We start from the raw sequence: 24,640 nt of genomic DNA on the forward strand, positions 1-24,640 counted from the left end.
GAAGATTTAAAGTAGATGCTTTCACCACAGAAATCAATTATCGATTAACCAACTATGAGTGGACATATTGAGATGAAAATCAGAAAATCTTCACAATATACACATACCATAGCATTGCTGTCGAACCGACGGACAATGAAAGTTAGAGACTCACTAGGATTGATATTTTTCATAAATTTAAGCGGTTTTTCTTAAAATTACAAGAAAAAAATGAACAAACAACTTGTCTGTCTACTGTATTCCAAATTTTAGGCAAGACTGTTTTATTTACCCCTCTTACATACAAGTTTCATCCTTGTAATGTTTTGTTATGGTTGGTAGAATAAGATCAATATCATATCTAAAAAATGTTCAATAGGTCAAAAAATTCATTAAAACAAGGATGCAAATATCAAACAGAGCAAAACTCAGATTATATAATTAAAAATGTAACTACAAATTTCGTTCTAGTGTGACGGTAAAGATATGTTAACAAATTTAGAATGAACGGACTGACATTTAATTAACCATGATTAGTGGATACTATACGTAATGGATATTATGATATGGATATTATGCGTAACGGATATTATGATATGGATACTATACGTAACATCTCTTTTAAAGAACATAGGTACATACTAGGGTTGGGCCGGATACTTTTATGGCCGGATACCGTATATCAGGATGTTTTCTAATGCCGGATATCCGGCAAATTACCAGATATTGAAGCAGTAAAAAAAATTCTTCATAAAAACAGCTTCCGCCGCCAAAAATCATATTTTGAGATTTCAAATATAAAATTTTCAAGTACATGAACTTTTTCTGGAAAAAAATTTCTTCTAGCTTCAAAAATAGAAAAGTTACAGCCATTTCCAATTTAAAAAGTAGGAATTTGTGTATAAAAGATTAAATTGCCGGATATCCGGCCGGATATTCGGCCAAACCCTATATAGAATTCGTGGATATATGAACAGGGGAAAATTTGTTGTCAGTTTATGTTGCTTTTATTAAATTTGCTGAATTCGTTTATTGGTTAGTTCGTTTTTTTAGCCAGCATCGAGTATCAATTTCTTAGAGTACATAAAAATCTGGTGCAACATCCAAGTAATAATATATCGATTAAAAATATATGAGAAAAATTTACTAATAAATTGTTATTTTAAAATATTTTTAAATCTTCAACAAAGGGTTTAATTTAAGATTTATATAATAAAAGATGGTAAAAAATATAGTGATTATTATTCTTATAAAAAAACTTAATTTTTAACAAAATTATATTTTTAGACATTTAATATTTTTATGTAAAATTAAGTTTTAACGAAACTGGTTTGCAAATGTAAACAAATGAATGGAATGTAAACATATGAATGAAACCTATATATAGGAATCAGAGCTTCGATTAATTATCATTACTTGATCTGCTTTATCTTCTAATATTCAGGTAGTTCATTAAATAATTTATATTATCTTATCATTTATAAACTTTATTTTGTGAATTTTGTAAATTATTTAATCTAAATGTTTCTTTAAAGGTCTTAAGTTTGTTTATTTGTGTTTAGTTTTTGGCAATAAAATTTTAGAATTAAATTTTTTGGGGTTTTATTAATCAATAGTGCATTAATTTTCTAATTAAACTTTGTATCTTTGTGGTTATTTTGATATTATAATAAGTGTTTATATCAATTAATCGTTTAGTTTTCATCTCTTTTCTCGTTTTTTAAATTAATTCTTTCAGGATGGCCGATAAGACTGTTGCCCAGCAGAGCGCCGATAAGACTGTTGCCCAGCAGAGCGCCAAGCGTGTCCCAACTACTGTTAGGGACTTCTTCTTTGAGGATCCTCACTTTCAGGTTAGTAAGTAATCTTTAGAGATGGAATGGTTTGACTAATATTATTAACATGTAAAAATTTGGTATTATCATGACACTTGTTTAATCCTAAATGCTTAATAATTTCTACTTTTTTATATCTAATCTAGGGACTGTGTATTTAAAGGGATAAAAATTGGGGCGGATAAGGATGATGCAACAATCTTGAGGCCATCTAAAAACTTTTATAAAGGGAAATGTAATCAGTTTTTAAGTTTCAGCAAATGTAAAATTTTTATTTATATAATAAGGTTTCGTGATTTCTGATTAAATTTTAAAATGCATTTAACCATAAATTTTATCATATTTTAGGACAACTGGGATAACTTCGACAAGGTGAAGGATGCCATGTTCAAGGAGTCACGTGACCTGTGGAAGACTATGGACAAGGACTTCAGACAGAGCAGGTGTATGAGGGACAACGTCATGCTTGGCAACGATGAGGTGATAAGACTTTATCATGGCGATAGATCTTTTCTTTCCCTCCCTTTATAGTGGTTGTAGAATTTCATTAGATTCCGTTAACTGTTAACGTTAGCACTCGAGGCTGGTCTGTTAATTGCGGGGAGGGGACATGGGACTGTTTATTACACAAATTTCCGTTTTATAAAAACTTTTTTCTTATTCGTTGATTTAAATTTCGAATTTTGGATTCGGTTTAGTGTTTAAATCTTTTAATCGCTAATTATAATCTACAGAAGGCAAATTTTGGGTATTTTTAATTTTTGGGCCATTGTTTTCTCTCTGGTTTATTGTCTGCCATATAACTTAACCCTATATTACTATTCTAGATTTATTCATTCTCTTCTAATAGCACTTTGTGAAACTGATTAACATCGTTGAAATGTTTTCCCATTATTTTAGGAATCTGGACCAGTTCAATCCTTGACCACCAACCCCTTGGCCAAGTACGAGAGTGGGTGGATGTTTCCCAGGAAGTGGATGTTGCCCTCCCTCAAGACCTTCAACAATGATCTGAGCAAGGAGCTGGACTTATTCAAGGTAGGATATATATTGTCCAGAGCTTTAGGGATAAGATAATAGCAGATTACTTTTAATAAAACTGTTTAACCAAAATACAACTTTTAAATACCATCATTAATAAGATTTTATTAAAGTTTTGAAATGTCAGATTATTAAGACTAATTTCTTTAAAACATTTATTAATTGACCATTTAGTTTTTCTAATGTTATTTAAAACTGTCTCTAAATGAAAATTATTATTTAGGCTGGTCATGACCATGAGGTTATCAGAGTTAAGGAGGATGATCAGAAATTGGAGGTATCTCTGGATACTTCTCACTACAGGTAAGGTTATACGATTTTTAAAAAATCTATAGCAAAACCTGTTTTGTCTTTTCCAGTTAATATCTGTGGATCATAACCGGTTCTCGGCCATACTGAGAAATTATGTTTAGCATCGTAATAGATTACATTTCTAAATCCATACTAGTTTGTAAGTTTTGAGTTTTAATTTTAATATTTAATTTATTTGCAGAAAATTGTCTATAATACGATGCGATAGATAATTTCATAACTTATATAGACCTTTTTTCATTTCTATTCATTATTTTATAGCTTTTTTAACAACAAAAGTTTTTTAAACTTGTTGCTTTCTTAAATATTTATATTTCACTCTTAAAACCGGAGTTCCTTTTGTTTCATTCAAACAATTAATCTTTTAGACCTGACGAGCTTCACGTCTCTGTGCACAACGGCACGGTCGAGATTGACGGCAGACACGTGGAGAAGTCTGAGGACGGCAAGAAGACTCTGACCAGATCATTTAAGAGGAAGTACACCCTGCCTGAGGGCGCGAGACCAGAGAATGTTTGCTCCAACCTGTCGGCTGATGGTGTCCTGGTCATCAAGGCCATGAAGGGAAATCCCGTGACTAATGTTGAGATTAAGCAGATCAAATAGGCTGTGATTTTATATGTATTTTAAATTTTTAAAATAAAATTCCCATCTTAATGTAACTTTGTATATTATTTTATTATCTGTTGTGGCCTAAGCATCGGAAGCTATAAACTATAAAAATTTAATTTTGTCCTAAATGGAAAAAGTAGTGATCATGTGACGAAATCTCTAAGCATAGAATAAACTAGAATAACAATTATATATGGAATAATTATTACAGGTTAATTAATTTGCCTATTTTGATAAGTGGGTTATTTTTAAGATTAAATCTCGTTTGTTTCGTTAGTTATATTTACAAATACATTTCAGTTACAATTTATTCCACCGCACATAGGGGCAACAAGGGGATTCAATTCACCACCCCCAAATCAAGTTTTAATCATTTTATGAGTATTATCATACCCAATGTACATCAGATTTCAAAGGAATCTTAAAAATACGCTTTTTAAGTAAGCTTTCTAATGCCTGAAAGTCAAGAAATGCAAAAATTTTCTTACAGAAAAGGGTATATTTTTTGTGTTTAACCAACAATTTTAAAAGTATTATAAAATCTCTTAGAATTAACGTAATTAGACAAAATAACTTCAGGTAAGTCATGAAGTACATGTATTTTGACAATATAAAAGAAAAAAACACATATTAATGAAATAAGTCCTAAATAATTCTAGTTGAAGTTAATATTTTATTCTTTTTTTGTTTGTTTTATAATCAACATTTAAGTAGACAGTAAGAAGATATATGTTTTCACCGGTTGCCACCGGCTAAAAATAGGATATTTAATTACCCAAAGACATATTATAATCGCCTGTACTGGTTTCATTTACCCCCCCGCGCCCCCGTAGGGGTTTTTAGCGCGTTTTCTGAGGGTTGGTGCACGAAAAGTTTGTTAAGAAAATCTTTTAAATGCGCTTTTAAAATCAAAACTTAAGATATAATTCAAATAAATAAAAGACACAAAAACATAGTTATGTTGGGAAATAGTTATTCAGACTTTGAATTAAAGTTAATAATAAATATTTTCAAGTTCTATTGCGCTAAATGATGGGGAGGGGGGAGAGGGGGGGGGTGTAAGCCTAAATCTAAACCTCTTTATGTTAGAGGTTTTAATGTAACTATAGATTATTACAAATATCAGGGATTTAAAGGGATAAGACAAAGGTCATCCCCAATGATAATACACAAAATTACCTTGTGTAGATTAAAATGAGTATTTAAAACGTTTGAACACATAACTTTAAAACTTTGGGGACTAGTGTTATAAACAGACTAATGTCCCCTCCCTCACTGCGGAAAGGTAAAATCAATATGCAAATAACGTGATGTTCTTATAATCAATTGAAATTGGAATTAGCATGTAGCCTATCCGTCTGTCATTTGGTAATGCTTTGTTTTAAAATTATGCAGTTATATGGTCTCTATGTTAAATGTCTGCAGTTTTATTTAGGAAGGACATTGGGCTGTTTAATACACTAGTCCCCAAAGTTTTATAATAACGTTTTTATATTCGTTGGCTTAACAACTTAAGGAATTTTTTTTATTGGTTGGTTCATTACGTTCAGTGTCAAAATGTTTCAACCACTAATTGTCATCTACAGACAATTAATTTTGTAATATAACTTGATGTATCAATATTTGGGATTTTCATACATTAATAGGTTATTTTTTTGTCCCTTAGATTCCTGGGTATTAATCTATAATACAAAGTAGATTGATGTTTATCCGTTTGTCTGTCCCTTAAGATTAAACTGATTGGATTCTAATCTTCAGGGAATATATCTACTGGTCCTGTGGTGATTTTAAGCTATTTTCTTTGGGCGTGGGACACCCTCTACCCTCTAAAAAAAAACAAAAAAATCCCTCTCAATTTTTTTTATGCAGTTAATTTAAAATGTAGTGGTAAGTGTAATCTATAATACAAAGTAGATTGGTGTTTATCCGTCTGTCTGTCCCTTAAGATTAAAGTAACCACAGAACCGATTGGATTCTAATCTTCAGGGAATATATCTACTGGTCTTGTGTTGAGTTTAAGCTATTTTCTTGGGGTGTTGGTCCTTCAACCCTCCTAAAAACAAAAAATCCCCGTCAATTATTTTAGCCTATCCGTCTGTCTATTGGTAATGCTTTGTTTATATATTATGTAGTTACATGGTCTTCATGTTTAATGTTTGCAGTTTTATTTAGGAAGGGAGGGGACATTGTGCTATTTATTACACTAGTCCCCAAAGTTTTATAATAACGTTTTTATATTGGTTGGCTTAACAACGCGATGTTAGGAATTTTGTTTGATTTTTTCTTGGTTGGTTCATTAAGTTGAAACGTTTCAACCACTAATTTTCATCTACAGACAATTATTTTTTTGTAATATAATTTGGCGCACCAATATTGGGGATTTACATACATTAATTAGTCATTGTTTTGTCCCTTAGATCCCTGTGTTTTAATCTATAATACAAAGTAGCTTGATGTATGTCCGTCTGTCTGTCCCTTAAGATCAGGCTATTTTATGGGCAAAAACAAAAATCCCCCTTATTTTTTTTAATGTAGTGGTTGCAACACCAGAGATACTGAATTTTTTTTTAATACCTCTTAGGGAAAAAGCCCCTAGAGGCTAGGGGCAAAGCCGCTAATATACATATAAACGGTAAACAAGAATCTTAATATCATTATAAATATAGATTTTAGTTTATAAAAATTTATGTCAATCATGCCCACATCTATAATGGATTTATTTTTACTTAAAGTGAAACTTGTAGCTGGCTAAAATAAGGATTCCCCATCCACCCCCTTTACACTATACCCTCCCCTCATACTGAAATGAATTTCCAGACCCCAACAACCCTAATTTGACACTTTGAACACTAAAATCGGACTACAATTGACATAGATACACTTTCAAGGGCCCAAAAAGCTAGTTATAGAGTGGCTGCGCTACTGAAAAATTCTCAAATTTCTCTGATAAGTTTAGAAATGCATTCCCTAACCTCAAAAACCCCTAATATGACAATTTGAACACGAAATACGGGCTCTAAATAATTAAATCCCCTTGTTTCTTGATTTGCCCCAATGTGCACCGCAGTAAACCAAAATATAGTAGATTAGGGTTTTTGAACTTCAGGGATTGTATTATTTACTTTAAGATTAGGAATCACATTTCCATGAGTAAGTTAAACGGACTGACAATTATCTCTAATTATAGAGAAGATTCGCAATTAAACAGGCATTCAATACATTTGACATAGTTTTAAAAACTTCTATCCAAGCTTTAATACTAATGAATAAAATCACAGGGATCTACAGAGAAGACAATGGCCGATAAACTTATTTACATTTTACTTCCTTCATGATAAACAAAACAACTTTTCTGTAGATTACAATTAGTGGTTGAAACGTTTGGACACTTTACTTAATTAACTAACCAATCGAAATTCAATAAGTCACCATTGTTGATAAGTCGAGGAATAAGAAAACATGATGTATAAACTTTGAGGACCAGTCAAATAAACAGCCAATTGCCCCTACCCTCCTTGATAAAATCACCCTTGTAATTTTGATGAAATCATTATTTTAGATATATTTAGTTGTATGTTTAGTTTGAAAATGCAAACCCTTTAAAGAAATAGAGTAACTTGCAAAGAATATATACATTACATATCTTTGTGCTTGTTTATTTATTTCAAACCTAAAATTCACAATAAAATCTATAAAAATTTGATTTTTCTATACTTGAAAATGATAGAAAAGACCAATACCTTGGGTTTACTTAATTTCTATTTTCTTGTATTGTTTTACACATAAGGAAAAATCCACTAAAAAGCTCAATTTTCATTTGCCGTTTTTATACTTTTTTCATTTATTGCTAAAATTTATAAGATTTCAAATAACTTAAAAGCTTTAAAATGACTAAAAATTAAACCTAAAACTGTCATGCTAATTTCTATATAAAACAACTTCATTTGATATTAATCAACTTTGCCGTAAAATAAGTAAAAGAAAAAAGTAAGAAAACACAATTTTGGTATAAGTGAGTAATAGTTGGTTGTACTAGAGAGATGTTGCTGCTCTCAATTCGGTTCTCTGCTGGAGGTTTATACCTGGGTTCCGCCGGCTTTGTCTGACACTAAATGCATCCTCTCAGAGAATTTGTACTTTTGAATTTGTGAAATATTGATTCCATACAATTATATAACTAACAAAGAAGTGAATTTATCTGGTTATTATATCAAAGCTTTTCTACATTAAGGTTTTGTAAAAGCCATTTCTATACATGTTAAAAAAATTTTTTAAAGAAAATTTTATTGTTCTACTTACTTCAATTCATAACTAGATTCACTAAATACCTCTAGGGGTACTTGGGGTGGGGGGAAGTCGACCACACACCCTCTTTATAATTTTAGTTATAAATCAGAAATAAAATAAAATTGGGAGTTATGTATTAGTTGCAATTTCTTTTGGGAGGGTGGTGGTACCTTCCCTCAAAATAGTTTAAACCTCCCTATGAGAAGCTAAATTGTAAAGAAGAACCATAGGCAACATGTTCCTTTTATGTAAGGATTGTCTGATTTATTAACTTTCATTTAATGGATGTCTGTCATCCTTGTTAGTAGCGAAGCTACTCTATAATTCACAATGTCCGTCCGTCCGTAATTAATAAATTGGGGGAAACGTGATTTTCTCTCTCCTATTTAAGATAGACAGCTGAATTTTTTATTGAAGATTCTCACTATATATGCCCATCTAATATTAATATACATTGTTTTGTCCGTCTGTTTGTTATTTGGGGTGCTCGATCGATCCCTAGATTTTTACGTTTTCGTGAACTCAATATAAAGTGCTGACATTTTTTAGGGATTAATTGATTTTATATTCACATATTTTCACCAAGTTTTATTATTTATTTATTTATTAATTGGGGTGCTAGATCGATTCCTAGATTTTTAGGTTTTCTCAATTCCTATTCAGGATTGACGGTTGAAATTATCAGGGATTAGTTATGCTTATGTTCTACATATTTCCATCAAGTTTCATTAAGATCTGTCTATTAATTGCGGTGCTAGATCGATTCCTAGATTTTTAAGTTTTCATGATTATAAGGTTGCGTGATTTTAAAGGTGTGATGATTTCTCTATTTTACCAATATTAATATTTATTATATGACACTGCTTTACAGTATTTTTTTCCTGATATACAATCATAATTTTTGAGCTTCGCTACGTGTGGATGTTGTCATCCTTGTTTAAATGTCACTTGTAAGAGCATGTTTAAAATATAAAACAGATAAATGAATAAAATATAATAGAATTAGATGTGCAATTTCTAAAATGTCAGGTTTTAAATAGTGCAGCTAATAAGTAGGTATTCATGTCCTTCTGTTAGTAATACTATTCTATATTCAATACTTACTGCTGTATAAATAAAGTTCGTACTGGATGTTTATTATATTCAGTTTAAACTTTTAAATGACTTTACAAGATTGTCAGAGAGAGAGAGGGAACAATGGGCTCTTTATTATGCTAGTCCCTAAAGTTCTATAATAACATTTTCTTATTGGTTGGCTTAACAATTTTGGGGACTTTGGTTGGTTGGTTCATAAAGTTAAGTGTTCAAACGTTTCAACTACTAATTTAAGTCTACAGAAGGTGTAATTTTGTTTATCATCATTCGGGATGTACATAAATTTATCGGCCGTTGTCTTATCCCTTTAGATTGCTGTAATATTGTACTTAATCATTATTCTAATTATCTTTCTAAAGAGTACAAAAAATGTCTGAGATATCCGCTGAGGAAACCACTGCCGCTGTGTCAGAAACTGAGACTGAAGAAACTACTCCAGAGGAGGAGGCAGAGAAACAGTCTGAAGGAATTTTGTGAAAATATTAGTTTCATCGTTGTTTGGATGTCGTCGTTCTTGTTAAATGTTAGTTTTAATCATAATCAATTTCCATAGATTAAAGTAACAGTATGTCTATCTAAAAAGGACCTCGATAACCGATGGACTGATAGTGAGACATCTTTTAAGTCCAGGGGAGGTTTACAACCATTTTTTGGGAGGGTACCTTCATTTAGCCAAAAAAATTCACGCCTAAAAAGATAACCCCATCTAAAAAATTCTTAAAACTAAAATTGCATGTGGAGGTTTAACTTATCCAGACCCCCTTCCTTCAAGGGCTCTATATGTTTATCCGATAAGATTTTGCTAACCACTAAACAAATTAAATTTTCCATATTAGAAAACATTTATATAGGTCCTTGTAAAGCTTTTGGCTATTGTTTGTCCACTTTCTATAATGTCAAATATAAAGCTGTAAAAGCTTGGAATAATTCCACTATTTATTTTGACAACAATAGCAAAGAATAAAGCAGGTATTGTGACTATGATATTTCACTGAAATGTGTTATTAGCACCTGCACCTGCTCCCGCGACAAGTGCAGCAGCTCCTGCTAAGAAACCTGCAAAAGCAAAGGAATATAGTGCAATCATGATTCAGTTTTCAGTATTTTATAATATTTGTAGGTTTAAATTGCAAATACTTGTTGAAATCAGGTATCTAAAGTAATAAGATAATTGATGATAAATTAATTTTATCCCCAATGATGATACACAAAATTATCTTTTTGATTGTATTGTAAAGGGCAAGAAAGTTGTGCAGCCCAAGACTCCAGCTAACCACCCACCATTTGCTAATATGATAACAGCAGCCATTAAGGTGAACATTTAAACAGATATTTATCGGAGGTAGTGGGTGGGTTGGGTTTTATGTAGTGAGGAAAATGTTTTAGGGAACTTTTAAGGTTAGTATGTTTTTCAACCTATTTTTTTAACAATTATATTATTTATTCTAAGGCATGAAAGTATATTTAAATTTTAGCAATTTTGTCTTAAAAATTATAGTTGTTAGACATTAGATAACAGCAAATATGAAAGTTAAACAAACCCGTCCTGAGAAATATACCTCCAAAACACAGAGTGGAGTTTTTCGAAAAATTAATTACCGTTTTGCCAAATTGTTTTAGAGATAGGTATAAGAAAAATATTCATTCAACAACTTAATTTTAGGATTAACTGTAGTTTCAAGTATCAACACAAAAAGTTTTTTTATTGCTTTAATTTTCATTGCAAAATGTTTTTTTTTACATCTTTGTACCTGTACCTAAACAGACTTGCAGAGCCTGTTTTAAGCTAGTGTTACTAAAATCTGATCAATGATGTCTTAAATTTTCTTTGTTTTAGGCATTGAAGGATAAAAATGGAAGCTCACGGCAAGCAATACTCAAGTATATTGTTGCTAACTACAAGGCATGGGTCATAAAAAAGTTCATTCCCATATAAACAACCCCTTAAATAGTGGATGTAAATATTCATTCCATTGCAAAAAACGCGATATTGGGTTTGTTAAAATATCCATTTATTTGGCATTTTTCAAGAATGTCAAGCGTGGGAAAATTTTTCGAGTGTGGGAACCATTTAATTTGATTTAAATGGTACATATGATTTTCATTTAAATTCATTTTTTGGACCCGTGAGAAAATTTTTTTAATGTGAGAACCATTTAATTTTCATTGAATTTCATTTTTTGGAAGTGTGGGAAAAAATTGGAGAAAAAATATGTTTTAGTATAAAGAAATGTTCTATCAGTTTCAAACCTTTTTCATTCTATAGATCATACTGACTTTGGAAAAACTGTCAGACCGATTTTTGAAATTCAATCTGTGAAAAAAGATATTCAAGTTTTAATTTTTTGTTTTGAAAATATTATTTTACATGTATTGACGCCATCTTGGATTATGATAATTTTTTTTGTTAGAAGATTTTTTTTCTAAAATGTTTTTAAAAAATTAACTTTTTACAATAAAAAAATCTTTGAACTTAAATTGACCAATAATTCAAAGATTTTTTTCTCTTTGATTTGGAAGATTTTATATGATTTTTATTTTTAATGTCAAATAAAAACACAACAGTGAAAAAAATGAAAATTAAATGAAAAAACGTTTTATGATTTTATTCAAGAAATTATTTGCTAACATCACCTTTTTGTTGCAATAGAATGTTATTTCCCTGGTATCTCATTTATATCCCTGGTATGATTTTAGAAGATTTTTAATTTTTTTTGGAAGATTTTATAATTTTTATTAATTACTAAAAGAAAGAAAAATTATAACAGGGAAATAAATGAAATTTAAAAACCAAAATTAAACCACATTTTACTAGCATAAAAATTAGTTTTTTGTTTAAATGAGAATGATATTCCTGTCCAGTTTTTTGTTTAGGAATGAATATTTCTTACCCTCGTGAATAAATGATGACCTATCGGTCAATCATTTATTCCCTCGGGTAAGAAATATTCATTCCTAAACAAAAAACTGGACAGGAATACCCCATTTACAATTTTAATCAACTTATACTCACAAACATTTGAAGCAATTTAAAACAAATAATTTAAAATTAAAATTTTGCCTATGTTCTTCGAAATGCCTAGCTCGCACAGAGCCACTCCTCCCTCTCATTTGTAATAAATTGAGGGGTGGAGTAGTTTTTTTTGTGTTATATTTTATACAGGGAAGCCACGCATAGTCACTGACCCTTCAGTTTCAATTTGTTTAAAGATAAGGGATGGGGGCGGTATGTTCTTGCAAGGCAATTTGAGGGAAAGCACCAAAATTTAATATAAGAAAATTTATAATGTAAAACAAATAAATGAATTTGCATGCCTATTATTAAACTTAAATTCTTTCTCAATTGATACTTATTCTATTAACAGTTTTATTATCTAATAAAAAAAAGATTTGCATTGAACAATTGATATGACTCTGGACCAAAAAAGGTTGGAGACGCAAACAAAACCCAGGTGAGGGTAAAGCTGGCCCTCAGGAAAATGGTTGAAACTAAGAAGCTAGTTGCTGGTGGAGTTTCAGGTAAATAATAGTTTGCAGTTTCCTAACACTTAAAGAATAGAAAAATTGTACATTTGATTTACATCACATTAACATATAATAAAATCACAAAAATGGTGGAAGAAAATCAAAACGAGAGAAAGTCAAATAAATTCAATAAGACGCAAACCGAATTAAGAAAATAAAAATACTACAGATATGAATTAAGTACAATTTAAATAATGCTATGTAATAGAAGGGGGAGAAAGGGACAGAAAAACAGCCTAAAACCTTTAACAGACTTAAATTTTGAAATAAATTAGCCTAAAACCATCTTAAAACTAAAAGCTAGGTGAAGCTTTCTAGAATAGAGAAATGAACTAGATCGGTTAGGTGGTTAGCGAGAAAACAATGGACAAAGTAATTTATGTAATTATTTAACAAATAATATTCAAAAATATGAAGAATACCACTTTTCAGGTAAGAAAGGAGCCGGATCCTTTAAACTTGCCAAAGATGCCGCAGCCCCTAGCCCAGACAAGGCCAAAAAGAAGCCAGCAATTGTCAAGAAACCAAAGGCCAAAAAACTAGTGAAAAAGCTGACTGTTACAACTAAAAAGTTGACTAAGAAATCTAGGGGTATCAAACCTACAGCTGCAGCCGCAGAGACTGTACCAGCAATTACCATCAAAAAGGTGGTGGTTAAAAAACCTGTTCCACCCAAAAAGATTGTTGCTTTAAAAGCAAAAAAGGCTCCTAAGAAAAAATAATTTTCTTACCACATATCAATGTACAAATTTTATTAAATTTTTAGGTCATTTACCTATTTCATATCTATTCACATTTTAAAATTTTTGTAGATTTTAAAATTCAAGTTTCATAGATTTTTTATCAAAAAGTTTCAATCTTATTATGCTTGTGATATTTGTATATTGTCAGCATTTCTAAATTTTGTATAATTTTTACCTAGAATTTGAAAAATAATATAATTTACAGTAGGGTTGGGCCGGATACCGGATATCCGGCTGATTTGAAATGTCGGATATCCGGTATCTGGCCGGATATCCGGCCAACGCCGGTATCCGGCAAATATCCGGTTATCAAGCCAAATTACCGGATATCCGGCCGGATAACCGGCCAAATTACTACATATGAAAGTATCAAAAAAGGATATATAGTCCCTTTGGTGGCAACGCACCTTAAGGGGCGATTCGTTGTATTTTTAAAATTGCTTTTAATAGGTTATTTTAGGCTAGGTTAGGTTATATTTGGTTAGGTGATTGCCCCGCAGGGTTAGGCAATTGGCCCCGCAAGGGGCTATAGAAATAGGAGGAAAGCTAATGTGAAAATACGAATAATTGCTCCTAAAGGGGCGTTGCCAAGAAAGGGGATATACCCGCAAAAAAAATTCTTCATAAACTGGTGTTTTATATTATACTAGCGGATGCGTCCCTAGTATCTAGGGATATTAGAAGGGACATGAAAGTGCAGAAAAAATATGGGTATGACACATAACTGAGAGTTGTAATTTTTTTAATACCTCCTTCCTGGCGGGCACAGGATGCCAGCAAATCTGGTAAGGTCATTCAGGTAAAAAGTAAAAATATCTTTTTACTTAAACAAAGCATTTCATGTTATCTAATACTAAAATATCCTGTAGTCGTACATCCTCATATGTAATATAGGTGTTCAAGTCGATTTCAGGTTCCAGGTATAATCCTGCAAGTCCTGGACCTCTAGGTCTCCAGAAATCTTTTAACAGGCCGCAAATTTTTACTTAAAGATTTAAAATTTTAAACTTAGGCTTTTTTATATATTTTCATGACATATTACAATTTCATAAAATCCATTGCCGTTTACCTGCCAACCGTTTGGTTGCGGCTGGCAGCTGGTAAGTACTGCTGCCACCGTTAAAATTTATGTTTTGAGATTTCTAATATAAAATTTACATAAAGATAAACATATTTAGAAAAAATTGTTCTTCTAGCTTCAATAATAAAAAAAATTACAGCCATTTAAGATGGAAAAAAAACAGAAATTTTTGTTGTAAAATATAAAAGATAATATTGCCGGATATCCGGCCGGATAGTTTTAATATCCGGTATCCGGCCAGATATTGAAAATGGCCGGATATCCGGCCACACCGGATATCCGGCCCAACCCTAATTTACAGTTCAATCAATAAATGTTAAAACATAAAACTTATTAATTTATTTGTCTTTAAAGTGAATATTTACAGAAAATATAAATATATAGATAATTTAAAACCGACAATGATAGGATAATTCTATTTTCTTGTATCTTATTCAGATTGTCCTTCAATTATGCTCTAAATAAAAAATTTATCAATTAATCTATCCATTAAAATCATGTCTATATAAAAAAGTTGTTAATAAGAATAAGTTGTTCTATAAATGGCGCAGCAATAATAAACTCTGAATTAATTGGATGAAAAATAATGACAAGAAACGCCATGGTCCAACAACCCAGCCAAATTTCTCCTTTTCTGTCCAAACACGGAGTATTAGGTTCAGTAACACCCATCAGACAACCAACTTTTTGATTGCACGACTTTTGTCTGAGAAGTCTTAACTGTGCACGGCAATGAGTTGCACCTGTTTTGGACCAAGGCATTCCCCCTACTCTGAATATTAGTTTCGCGCACCTGACATAGTAGCAGTAGGAACCATTTTAAACGTCGTTAGTTATGACGCATTGTTAAGCCGAGATTCGAACCAAATACCTCCCCGACGACTAGCGAGTGCGCTACGTATTGAGCAACGGACGCGGGTTAGATTTAGCAGTAATTTTATGCAGTTCTGTCAATGAATTATGTCATTTTATCCAATGTAATTTTTTCTTTATAGGACTTTTAAATTCCATCAAAGGCTTACATAAATTGTAAAGTAGCTGCGCTACTTATAATTTTTCTATAATATACCTTGATCCATTGAATATATGAAGCAACTCTGGTATACACTCCTGGCTTGTTTGGACGTCCGCAACCATAACCCCAACTAGAAATATTGAATATATGAAGCAACTCTAGTATATACTTCTGGCTTGTTTGGTCGTCCGCAACCATAACCCCAACTATAAATATTAAATATATGAAGCAACTCTGGTATACACTCCTGGCTTGTTTGGTCGTCCGCAACCATAACCCCAACTATAAATATTGAATATATGAAGCAACTCTAGTATACACTCCTGGCTTGTTTGGTCGTCCGCAATCATAACCCCAACTAGAAATATTAAATATATGAAGCAACTCTGGTATACACTCCTGGCTTGTTTGGACGTCCGCAACCATAACCCCAACTAGAAATATTGAATATATGAAGCAACTCTAGTATATACTTCTGGCTTGTTTGGTCGTCCGCATCCATAACCCCAACTATAAATATTGAATATATGAAGCAACTCTAGTATATACTCCTGGCTTGTTTGGTCGTCCACAACCATAACCCCAACTGCATAAATACAAACTTTAAAAGTGGACTATAAACGTGAGATTTTAGACTATGTTTGTTTATTCAAAAAGTTTCAATTATAAGTGTGCATTATGGGAAATAATAGTTTGTGTAGTTTGGACTTAAGAAAGGCATTTGATTAGGTAATAACAGCAATGTCCCAAAATTTTATAAGGCTGAAGATCAAGAAACTAATAAATTCATCCAAAAATAAAGAGTTCTAGGATCATGCCTTACAGTTCCTTTGTACAGTGAAAGAAAAATATTTGTACTTATAATTCAAGCAAAAAAAACTGAAGTCACACTTAAAACCTGTTTCATTTATTATACAACTAAGACGACTTTGAACGGTCCTACCCCAAACGTAAGAGTCCCAAACGTCAGAGTGGACAAACGCAAGAGTCCCAAACGCAAGAGTCCCAAACGTCAGAGTGGACAAACGTCAGAGTGGGACAAACGTCGGAGTGGACAAACGTCAGAGTGGACATTGCTTAAGTAAAACATCAGAGTCTATGCTATTTTAATTATATGACAAAAAATCTTCTAATTTTTTGCAAAAAATCTTTCAAATATTTTATAAAAATCTTCCAATTTTGAATGACATCTTATTCGTGTTTTGTCTTTGGTAACAATCAGACGTGAGAGATTTTGTTGTGAGCCGGTACATATGGGCTCTTTCTCTGGTGCCAATAGATGATATTCATAAGGTAAAGTTATACAGTATTGAATTTATAAACAAAGTAATTTAGGTGTAAACAATTAATTTCAATATATTGACCTCAATTTATTTGAACAAAAGAAAAAAAACAAAAATTTTAATACCACCCTACCCCTCCCCCCCCCCAACCTCCTGACAAAACTATGACTCTGGCTGCAGCACCCTAGCCTGCCTAGCCGCAGCGCTCGGCCCCCTAGCCTGCCTAGCCGCGGGCGCTCGGCCCCCTAGCCTATAACCTAACCTAACCTAATCATAAAGAAAATGACTCTGGCTGCAGCACTCAGCACCCTGGCCTACCTAGCCACAGCGCTCGGCCCCCTAGCCTATAACCTAACCTAACCTAATTATAAAGAAAATATTGTGCTTGTCCAGAGTCATTGTTATGTTTGGGGGGGGGGGGGGGGCGCAAAACAATGTTAGGCATAACCAATAAGATAGTTTTAAATTTACATTTAATTTTTTTTCTCAAATTTATATTTATTTAGATTCGTGATACTGTTGTAGAGAAGAAGATTAAAGAACTTGAACCAGCTTGGCCAGAAGAAAAAGACGAAGTTGATGAATTTATTGAGTACTTTGACAAGAATTTCGTTGGAGCCATAAATGGGAGGACCGGAATAAGAAACCAACCAAGATTCCCACATACTTTATGGAACAAGCATGATGCTGTCATCAATGATGAGTTTCTTACTACAAATTCTGCTGAAGGATATAACTATGGTTTATCATCAGCATTGCCTGCAAATTCAGGTACTTGGACTGTAGTAGCTCGTTTGCAAGCAGAAGAAGCAACAGCCAATTTAAAGCTCAGGGACGCGCTACTAGGACCTCAAAATAACGAGACAACCAAAAGCAGTGCAAGAAACACCTACACAAATATGCGAAGGAAGGAGCTGGCAAGCATAGTAGAGAAATATGACGAGGATGTCAGCCCTGTCATATTTATGCAAACAATTGTGGGATACTACAACCATGACGTTATTAATGAGTAATATTCCACTGCACAAAAATTATGTTTGTTAAAAATTTGGGTATGCCAATATTTAAACTTTATAATATATATGTGATATATTTGAAAGGGTGTAAAATTTTCGTTCTAACACAGTTGTTAAATAAATATGAAAAAAAGTAAAAATATAAATGTTTTTTTTTATATGGTAATGATTATAAAATCGAGACTCATACGTTTTACTTATAAAATGTCCACTCTGACGTTTGTCCCAAAAATCCTGCGTTTGTCCACTCTGACGTTTGTCCCACTCTGACGTTTGGGACTCTTGCGTTTGTCCACTCTGATGTTTTTCCACTCTGACGTTTGGGACTCTTACGTTTGTCGTGGAACCCTTTGAACTCTTGTTTTATTTTCAAATTTAGTTTACCTAATTATTCCCCAGAGTTCATTTTTGTCTCTATTCTGACAAACCATAGGTCCGCCACTGTCTCCTATGAAGATCATCACAAACATAATTATCATGTATAGTCAAATCGTTCATACAAAAATATTAAGAATGGTAACTATGTAACTAATAATAGTTGGGGAAGAGGGCCTTCTTACACCAGAGAAAAGTTACACTAACTGGTGATAGCACAAAAATATGGTTGTTGAGAAATGTATATCGGTCACATGATAAAATTTCATTTTAATTTTTAAAGAAGATAGAAGTTAAATAAAATCAATTATAAAAGATTCTTCCTGTTTGTTATTAAATATATGCTAAACTAAGTCATAAACAAATTAAAATAATTATTAAATGTGATGATTCCTTGGCAGCTGTCTATGCCACCCTCCAGAAAACCAGCACAAAACATTCCACCGGTCAACTTGTCGGGGCCATATACCTAGTAAATAAATATTTCCTAATGTACCACTTCAAATATATCAAATGTTTTTATGGCAAAAAGTAAAACTTCTGGGATAAGACAATGGCCGATAAATTGATGTACATCCTCAATGATGATACACAAAATTACCCCTTTCTGTTGATTAAAATTAGAAGTTAAAACGTTTGAACACTAAACTTATTGAATCAACCAATCAAATTTCACTAAAGTCCCCAAAGTCGTCAAGCCAACAAATAAGAAGATGTTATTGTACAACTTTGGGGACTAGTATAATAAACAGTTTATTGTCCCCTCTCTCTCTCTCAGACAATATTGGCAAAGTCATATAAAAGGCTAAACTGAATATAATAAACATCCAGTACTGACTTTATTTATACAGCAGTAAGTATTGAATATAGAATAGATCTGTCTAATGTTTTAAACATTATAAAACTTTGGGGACTAGTGTAATAAACAGCCCAAAATCCCCTATCTCTCTGGTAAAACTATTATAAGATTATTTTAATTTTAAAATAATGAGTTTATATTTTAGATAATCTTCAAATACCTGTTTCTTCATACAATCTTCAGTCTTTAGAATAGGTACTTTGGCTGATTGTAATTTTCTAAAAAATATTAATTTGTTACACTGTGGGCTAGAATTGAATCAAGACAAAAGTAAGTGCCGAGCCCTGGGACCTATGTATGGTGAAAATAGACATAAAAACATGATTATTCCAGGTAAAACCAAAATAATTCAGCGGGGGCTTTTTGAGAAAATTAGATTTAAAAATTTCAAGTTCAATTTTCACCCCCTAGGAGTTGCCGCATAATAATGACAAGAAAAGCAAATGTTATCTATTTTAAATAATGAACAACTTTGCTTTAATGAAGTCCTTCTTAAAACCTCTATATATATGATTTATTTTAGGCTGAATTTTCGTGACCTTTGCAAAGCAAGTGATAATGGCCATTTATTAACTCCCTTCAGGAGTGGTTTTATGAAGAACTTTATAAAAGCAAAGTTGTTCAAAATTTAAAATAAATAATATTTGCTTTTCTTGTCATGATTATGCGGCAACTCCTAGGTGGTGAAAATTGAACTTGAAATTTTATAAATCTAATTTTCTCAAAAAGCCCCCGCTGAAATATTTTGGTTTTACCTGGAATCATCATGGTTTTATGTCTATTTTCACCATACATAGGTCCCAGGGCTCGGCACTTACTTTTGTCTTGATTCAATTCTAGCCCACAGTGGTTATCCTTTATATTTCAACATTGCCATGCATTGTTATTGAAAAAAGATCCGCCAGTGAAAAGGTTTGTTGTTGTTAAAAGTACCCATTCTCTGGTGTTTATACAGATTGATATAGGTACTTTGTACAGGGATCTAAAGGTATAATACAATGGCCGTTAAATTGATGTACATCCCCAATGAAAAAACACTAAATTAACCCTTCTGTAGATTACAATTATTGGTTGAAATGTTTAGAAACTTTACTTAATAAACCAAACAAAAATATCACAAAAGTCCCCAAAGTTGTTGAGCCAACGAATACAAAACATTATTATAAAATTTTGAAGACTAACAACCCAATGTCCACTCCCTCCCTGACTATGCAATGATCAACCATGTAAGGAAGATTAAAATCAATTTTAACAAATGTACCTGGCATAACCACCAGAAGTTTGGCCTATAGAGCCCCATCCTGATATTGTACATTCAGTACCTAAAAGTAACAAAAAGTTGGAACATTGCAACTTAAGATTTCAATTATTTAAGATACCTTGTGATTAAGAATTTTGAAAGTTATAAACTCCAATTGTATAATCTTTATTAGAATCTTGATGTTATTCTAAATTAAAAAGCAGGAATATGAGGATGGGACAATGGATCTAAAATAAATTATTGTTTTGGACTTTGGGTATTAGAAACAATGCAACTTTTATTATTTTGGCTAATTTCTAAGACTTTTCGGTTCTAGAGCATAGAATGCCCTAGTGAACCCTACTTATTTCTAAATAAATTGCCAATTGCCAATTCTGTATAAGTCTGATTAGATTTAGAATGATATAATATGTACTTAAATATGCCCCACAAAGCTGGGAATGTTGTCAAGAAAAATCAATGTCTAGCTTTAATAGCGGCTGAGAAAATCACGTTTCCCCCCACTTCGTGTCTTACAGACGGATGAACATTTTTAATTATTAAGTAGCTTGGCCAGCTATAACAGCTTTATAAACCTGGATAATAAACTGTAGATTCTAAAGGTAAACAAGCAGGCTTAATTTTATCTGTGAATACAATCCCTCTACCAGACTCACTCTAAAAAAATAGTTTAAACACACAAAAGATTTTATAAAATCAAAATTCCTGAAAATCAAAAATCATTTACTACTATAAATGTAGATTGACAGACAAAATCTCTTTCTCCAACAGCCTCATTTCTTAGATTTTAAATATTTGCTTTTACCTTAATAGTTAGGAGAGCAATATCATTGCTGAGATAAGCTCCAATATATCTCACCTTAATAGTTAGAAGAGCTATATCATTGCTAAGATAAGCTCCAATATTAAAATCTGGATGGAAGTTAACAGTCTGTATGACAAATTCTTTTTCTCCAATATCCTCAATATCTTGATCCCAGTCTCCTACTCGGACTATGTAGGCTCCCTGACCAATTAATGAAAAATAAGGACGTTTTACAATAACAGGATGTGTGTCGGTCTGTTTGACTGGACCGATATCATTTTCCTTTACAGTGAAGCTTCTTAAAGGTCCAGGGACTGTCTATAGCTATTTTGATGGAGGTTACCCCAAATCTCCCAAGAGAAATCAAAACGCCTTCTTTTTTTTATAAAAAACTATAGTTGAAAGTACCAGGGGGGTGTGAAACCCTTAGGAAGAAAATAGTGCAAGGCAGGTCTTTCCAATATCAATTTTAAGGTGGATGTTGATACCCCCTTACCTCACGCCACACTGGTTGAAAGTGAAGGTTCGACTTACGTTGCCAGTTAAGTTTCAATATTCATATCAGCAAAGACGAAATAATTATACTCTATATCTTCATTATTTTCCTTTGGATAGTCTTCAACGCAATGAGCTGCAGTAAGAAGATGCCTATCTGATATTATGACAGCTCCGCACCAATGGAAACTTTTAGTTGTTCCCTTCACTCTTATGCTTGCTGTCCACGGTTGGGAGCCTGAAAATATGTTTTAGTTAGTAGGGAAAATTACATATGTATGTATATTTTATTTTCTAACATACAAAGGCTGGAGCTATAGAGCTTGTTCAATGTGGTTAAAGGAAAAATCAATATCAACTAATCCTACAGACTACAACCACCTAAGATGCATTTGCAAAGTTTGAAACTTTTTACACTACAATTTTGAGTAAAACATACAGGAACAATTGCATTAATTGTCACGCGTTTGACATAGCAGCTGTATCGTATGATAAGTACAAAGTAAAGCCAACTAACTACTATACAGGATATGATTACTTCCATGTTAACTAATATATTGTACCTGAAGCGGCCGTTTGACCGCCAGAGACTTTTGCCACTGGTGGGCGTGGCTTAAATACAACTTCTGACAACCCACAAATATCAGTTGTCTGTAGGGTGCCATGACTTTTTGGATCTGTGGATTAAAAACATTTATTTCAATTTCATGTAAATATTTAAAGCAATACAATTCTACACTGCCTAAAAATCTGATTTTAAAATTTAGATTTTTTTGCTAATTATAATTTCAGAATTGTTTTTTATAAATTTTTAAAAATTCTTAAAATGTCTTTTTTCCTGTATTAGTTTCTAGGGGTATATATTCTTCCAGATAACATTCTACACCCGCGTCTTCTGAGTGTTTACACTGGAAATTTTTGTGATTTTACAATACAGATTCAAGAGGGATGCCTTAGAGTATTTACACAATCGCAAGACTCTACTATGCAAATTCAAGACTTTCAAATTAAGATAAAGTAATCAAAGGTGTGATTACTCAAAAGAGGGAAGAAATTTGAGACAAGGTTACTGTACAGCTTGAAAGGATTGGATGGAAGATTAGTTTATTTTGCTGTATTGTAAAATAACCTGGTAGGTGGGACCCCAATCTGGTGCAGGACAATCCTAAGCATACCAAAGATAATAAAGAATAAGGAATGATTTTGCTTAAAATTTAATTCTAAAACTTTTGTTAAAACAAGTCTTATGGATACATTGAAATATAAATATATTATCTTTGCCTTTAAACTAGTTTCATTTCCATTGCACTGAATCTGATTAATCCAAATTGGACCTTTGCCTGGCCCGAACGCTGCCTGATAATTTACATTCATTTAATTATTTTTGTCAATTTATATGAGATAGGTAATAAAGAAAGATTACAGAAATGGATTTGGTATCTCAATCGAAGAATTTAAAATAAGGAAATATACCGTATTTTTAGTAGCGAACTCGCTCTGTAATTACCTTTCCTGTCCACCAATCCGCCAGTACGTCCTGATTCCCTCTTTCTATTCCTTTTTTACGAGTACTAAACATTTGCTATATAAATATTTAGCTCTTCTTTATAGCATTTAACAGATTCCGGTAAGGGCTTTGTCTATTTTGATGGAGTATACCTCCCTCCTCTCATAACTTAAACAATGAATGTTCCTCTTTATGAATTTTAGCTCCACCTGGAAAGCCTAACATTCTGCAAATGACTGCTCCCTCCTGGTTCAATCAATATAAGAAATGATTAGGTATAATTCTTGTCAACACTTTCTTCTTTAATAAGTGTACCTTAAATTTTAATTATATGTATAACTTTAAAAACCGACGATTAGTCCATTAATTACATGACTTTTATCCGTAAAACAACAAATAAAAATTAGACATCATGAACGTGCACAAAATATGAGAGGGCATGTGATTGTGTATGGAATGAGTTTCCTACTCTTAGTAAAGGGTTTGCTAATGAAAACCCAGAAAAATAATCTTAATTTAACTAGGTAGCAAACAAAATGATCTATCTTCTTTTATGTTGATATACCCCTACACCCCTTCTGAGGATAATACGTGTGCGCTGTGCACGCCCTTAATTGCTATAATGACGATATTTTTAAAAATTCAAATCTTGCACAAATATTTTCACAGAAATTCTAGATTTTCTAATATTATCGAATTTTAAAGTTCTTATATTTGATTTCCTGTTGGTCAAAGTTATCATCACACAGAGTGCCCCAAACCCCCTTGTATTTAATCTCCACTCTACCAGAGGTCACATTGTTTCCCTCTGCCAGTCTGACCTAGAAACAAAAACAATTGTTATAGGGGTAATAACAGATCTATAGTTTAGATGTACATATATACAGACAGCTATTTCCCACCCTTTTCCAATGACCTTTTTCGTCTGCTAGAAAATTGTTTTCTGGTACTTAGCTGTGTAATATTACCGACACCATTCATTGATTTTCTAAGACCCAATTGAGAGTCGGCACAAGGTCATTACATTCGGGAAATACAATTAATTAACCCCTTCCCCCTCTAGGTAGTGTTTTTCTCTAATAGGGTTATTGTAATTGATAAATACACATGTACAAATTACATATCATAATTCTTACCCTTGGGTATTATTTCAAGTTTCTTTGATTACACAAACTTTATCTGAGAGTCCAAATAGTGCATAGTAATCCTGTAACTGGTTTATTGGCATAAACAATCCCCTCAATTCTAGTAAAAATTGTATGTGTCTGTAAAAACTGTTTTGTATAATGCTTTAAGCTTTTTCTGCTTCCCTATAAAATTCCTATAAATGTAAAAGTAGGACATCTGCAATCATTTGCTTACCTTAACTTCGCTATCACATTGCTGAGGAGCCTCATCACTTTGATCAGCACAATCCGGAGCTGTATCACAGAGAAATTCAAGGCTGATACACTCTCCTAATTTCATGGGATAAAAAGTTAAACATTAAGCAAAAAACAAGAATGGTTTTAAAT

General features: G+C 32.3%; 3 protein-coding genes and 1 long non-coding RNA gene across 4 annotated transcripts in view; 3 read left to right on the forward strand and 1 right to left on the reverse strand.

Moving 5' to 3' along the window:
* The first annotated feature begins 1,317 nt into the window (after window positions 1-1,317).
* On the forward strand, window positions 1,318-3,826 carry LOC145315006 (protein lethal(2)essential for life-like). The gene is made up of 6 exons (XM_080155075.1): window positions 1,318-1,423; window positions 1,718-1,832; window positions 2,163-2,294; window positions 2,715-2,852; window positions 3,079-3,158; window positions 3,536-3,826. Exons 2-6 carry the CDS (start codon window positions 1,719-1,721, stop codon window positions 3,771-3,773), a joined length of 702 nt encoding a protein of 233 aa, XP_080011201.1. The 5' UTR covers window positions 1,318-1,423; window position 1,718; the 3' UTR covers window positions 3,774-3,826.
* A 6,326-nt stretch (window positions 3,827-10,152) lies between these two features.
* On the forward strand, window positions 10,153-14,839 carry LOC145315008 (histone H1-like). Its single transcript, XM_080155078.1, has 5 exons — window positions 10,153-10,227; window positions 10,396-10,474; window positions 10,999-11,064; window positions 12,590-12,680; window positions 13,119-14,839. Exons 2-5 carry the CDS (start codon window positions 10,454-10,456, stop codon window positions 13,406-13,408), a joined length of 468 nt encoding a protein of 155 aa, XP_080011204.1. The 5' UTR covers window positions 10,153-10,227; window positions 10,396-10,453; the 3' UTR covers window positions 13,409-14,839.
* LOC145314999 (antigen WC1.1-like) overlaps window positions 14,840-24,640 on the reverse strand; it is a 31,694-nt gene continuing 21,893 nt past the window's right edge. The window contains exons 35-50 of the mRNA XM_080155069.1: window positions 24,489-24,583; window positions 23,847-23,947; window positions 23,312-23,370; window positions 22,901-22,974; window positions 22,749-22,784; window positions 22,458-22,527; window positions 22,183-22,296; window positions 21,729-21,857; window positions 21,179-21,324; window positions 20,895-20,976; window positions 20,320-20,380; window positions 19,219-19,276; window positions 18,591-18,668; window positions 18,209-18,270; window positions 15,580-15,655; window positions 14,840-14,967 (exon numbers count right to left, since the gene is read on the reverse strand). Of these exons, the coding sequence (XP_080011195.1) occupies window positions 14,941-14,967; window positions 15,580-15,655; window positions 18,209-18,270; window positions 18,591-18,668; window positions 19,219-19,276; window positions 20,320-20,380; window positions 20,895-20,976; window positions 21,179-21,324; window positions 21,729-21,857; window positions 22,183-22,296; window positions 22,458-22,527; window positions 22,749-22,784; window positions 22,901-22,974; window positions 23,312-23,370; window positions 23,847-23,947; window positions 24,489-24,583 (1,268 nt within the window). The 3' untranslated portion in view covers window positions 14,840-14,940. The remainder of the gene's footprint in view (window positions 14,968-15,579; window positions 15,656-18,208; window positions 18,271-18,590; window positions 18,669-19,218; window positions 19,277-20,319; window positions 20,381-20,894; window positions 20,977-21,178; window positions 21,325-21,728; window positions 21,858-22,182; window positions 22,297-22,457; window positions 22,528-22,748; window positions 22,785-22,900; window positions 22,975-23,311; window positions 23,371-23,846; window positions 23,948-24,488; window positions 24,584-24,640) is intronic.
* LOC145315012 (uncharacterized) lies at window positions 16,459-17,964 on the forward strand. The gene is made up of 2 exons (XR_013877905.1): window positions 16,459-16,818; window positions 17,315-17,964. It is a non-coding gene; the product is annotated as an uncharacterized LOC145315012 (long non-coding RNA).

Source organism: Acartia tonsa, chromosome 3 (assembly GCF_053477335.1).
Source record: "Acartia tonsa isolate MP-2025a chromosome 3, ASM5347733v1, whole genome shotgun sequence".
In the NCBI taxonomy this organism is placed as follows: domain Eukaryota; kingdom Metazoa; phylum Arthropoda; class Copepoda; order Calanoida; family Acartiidae; genus Acartia; species Acartia tonsa.

Coding starts and splice junctions, on each gene's coding strand:
- LOC145315008 (XM_080155078.1), top strand. CDS start 10,454: ATGATAACAGCAGCCATTAAG. Junction 11,065..12,589: donor ATATTGTTGCTAACTACAAG/GCATGGGTCATA, acceptor GGACCAAAAAAG/GTTGGAGACGCAAACAAAAC. Junction 12,681..13,118: donor AGTTGCTGGTGGAGTTTCAG/GTAAATAATAGT, acceptor ACCACTTTTCAG/GTAAGAAAGGAGCCGGATCC.
- LOC145315006 (XM_080155075.1), top strand. CDS start 1,719: ATGGCCGATAAGACTGTTGCCCAGCAGAGCGCCGATAAGACTGTTGCC. Junction 1,833..2,162: donor TTGAGGATCCTCACTTTCAG/GTTAGTAAGTAA, acceptor ATCATATTTTAG/GACAACTGGGATAACTTCGA. Junction 2,295..2,714: donor TCATGCTTGGCAACGATGAG/GTGATAAGACTT, acceptor CCATTATTTTAG/GAATCTGGACCAGTTCAATC.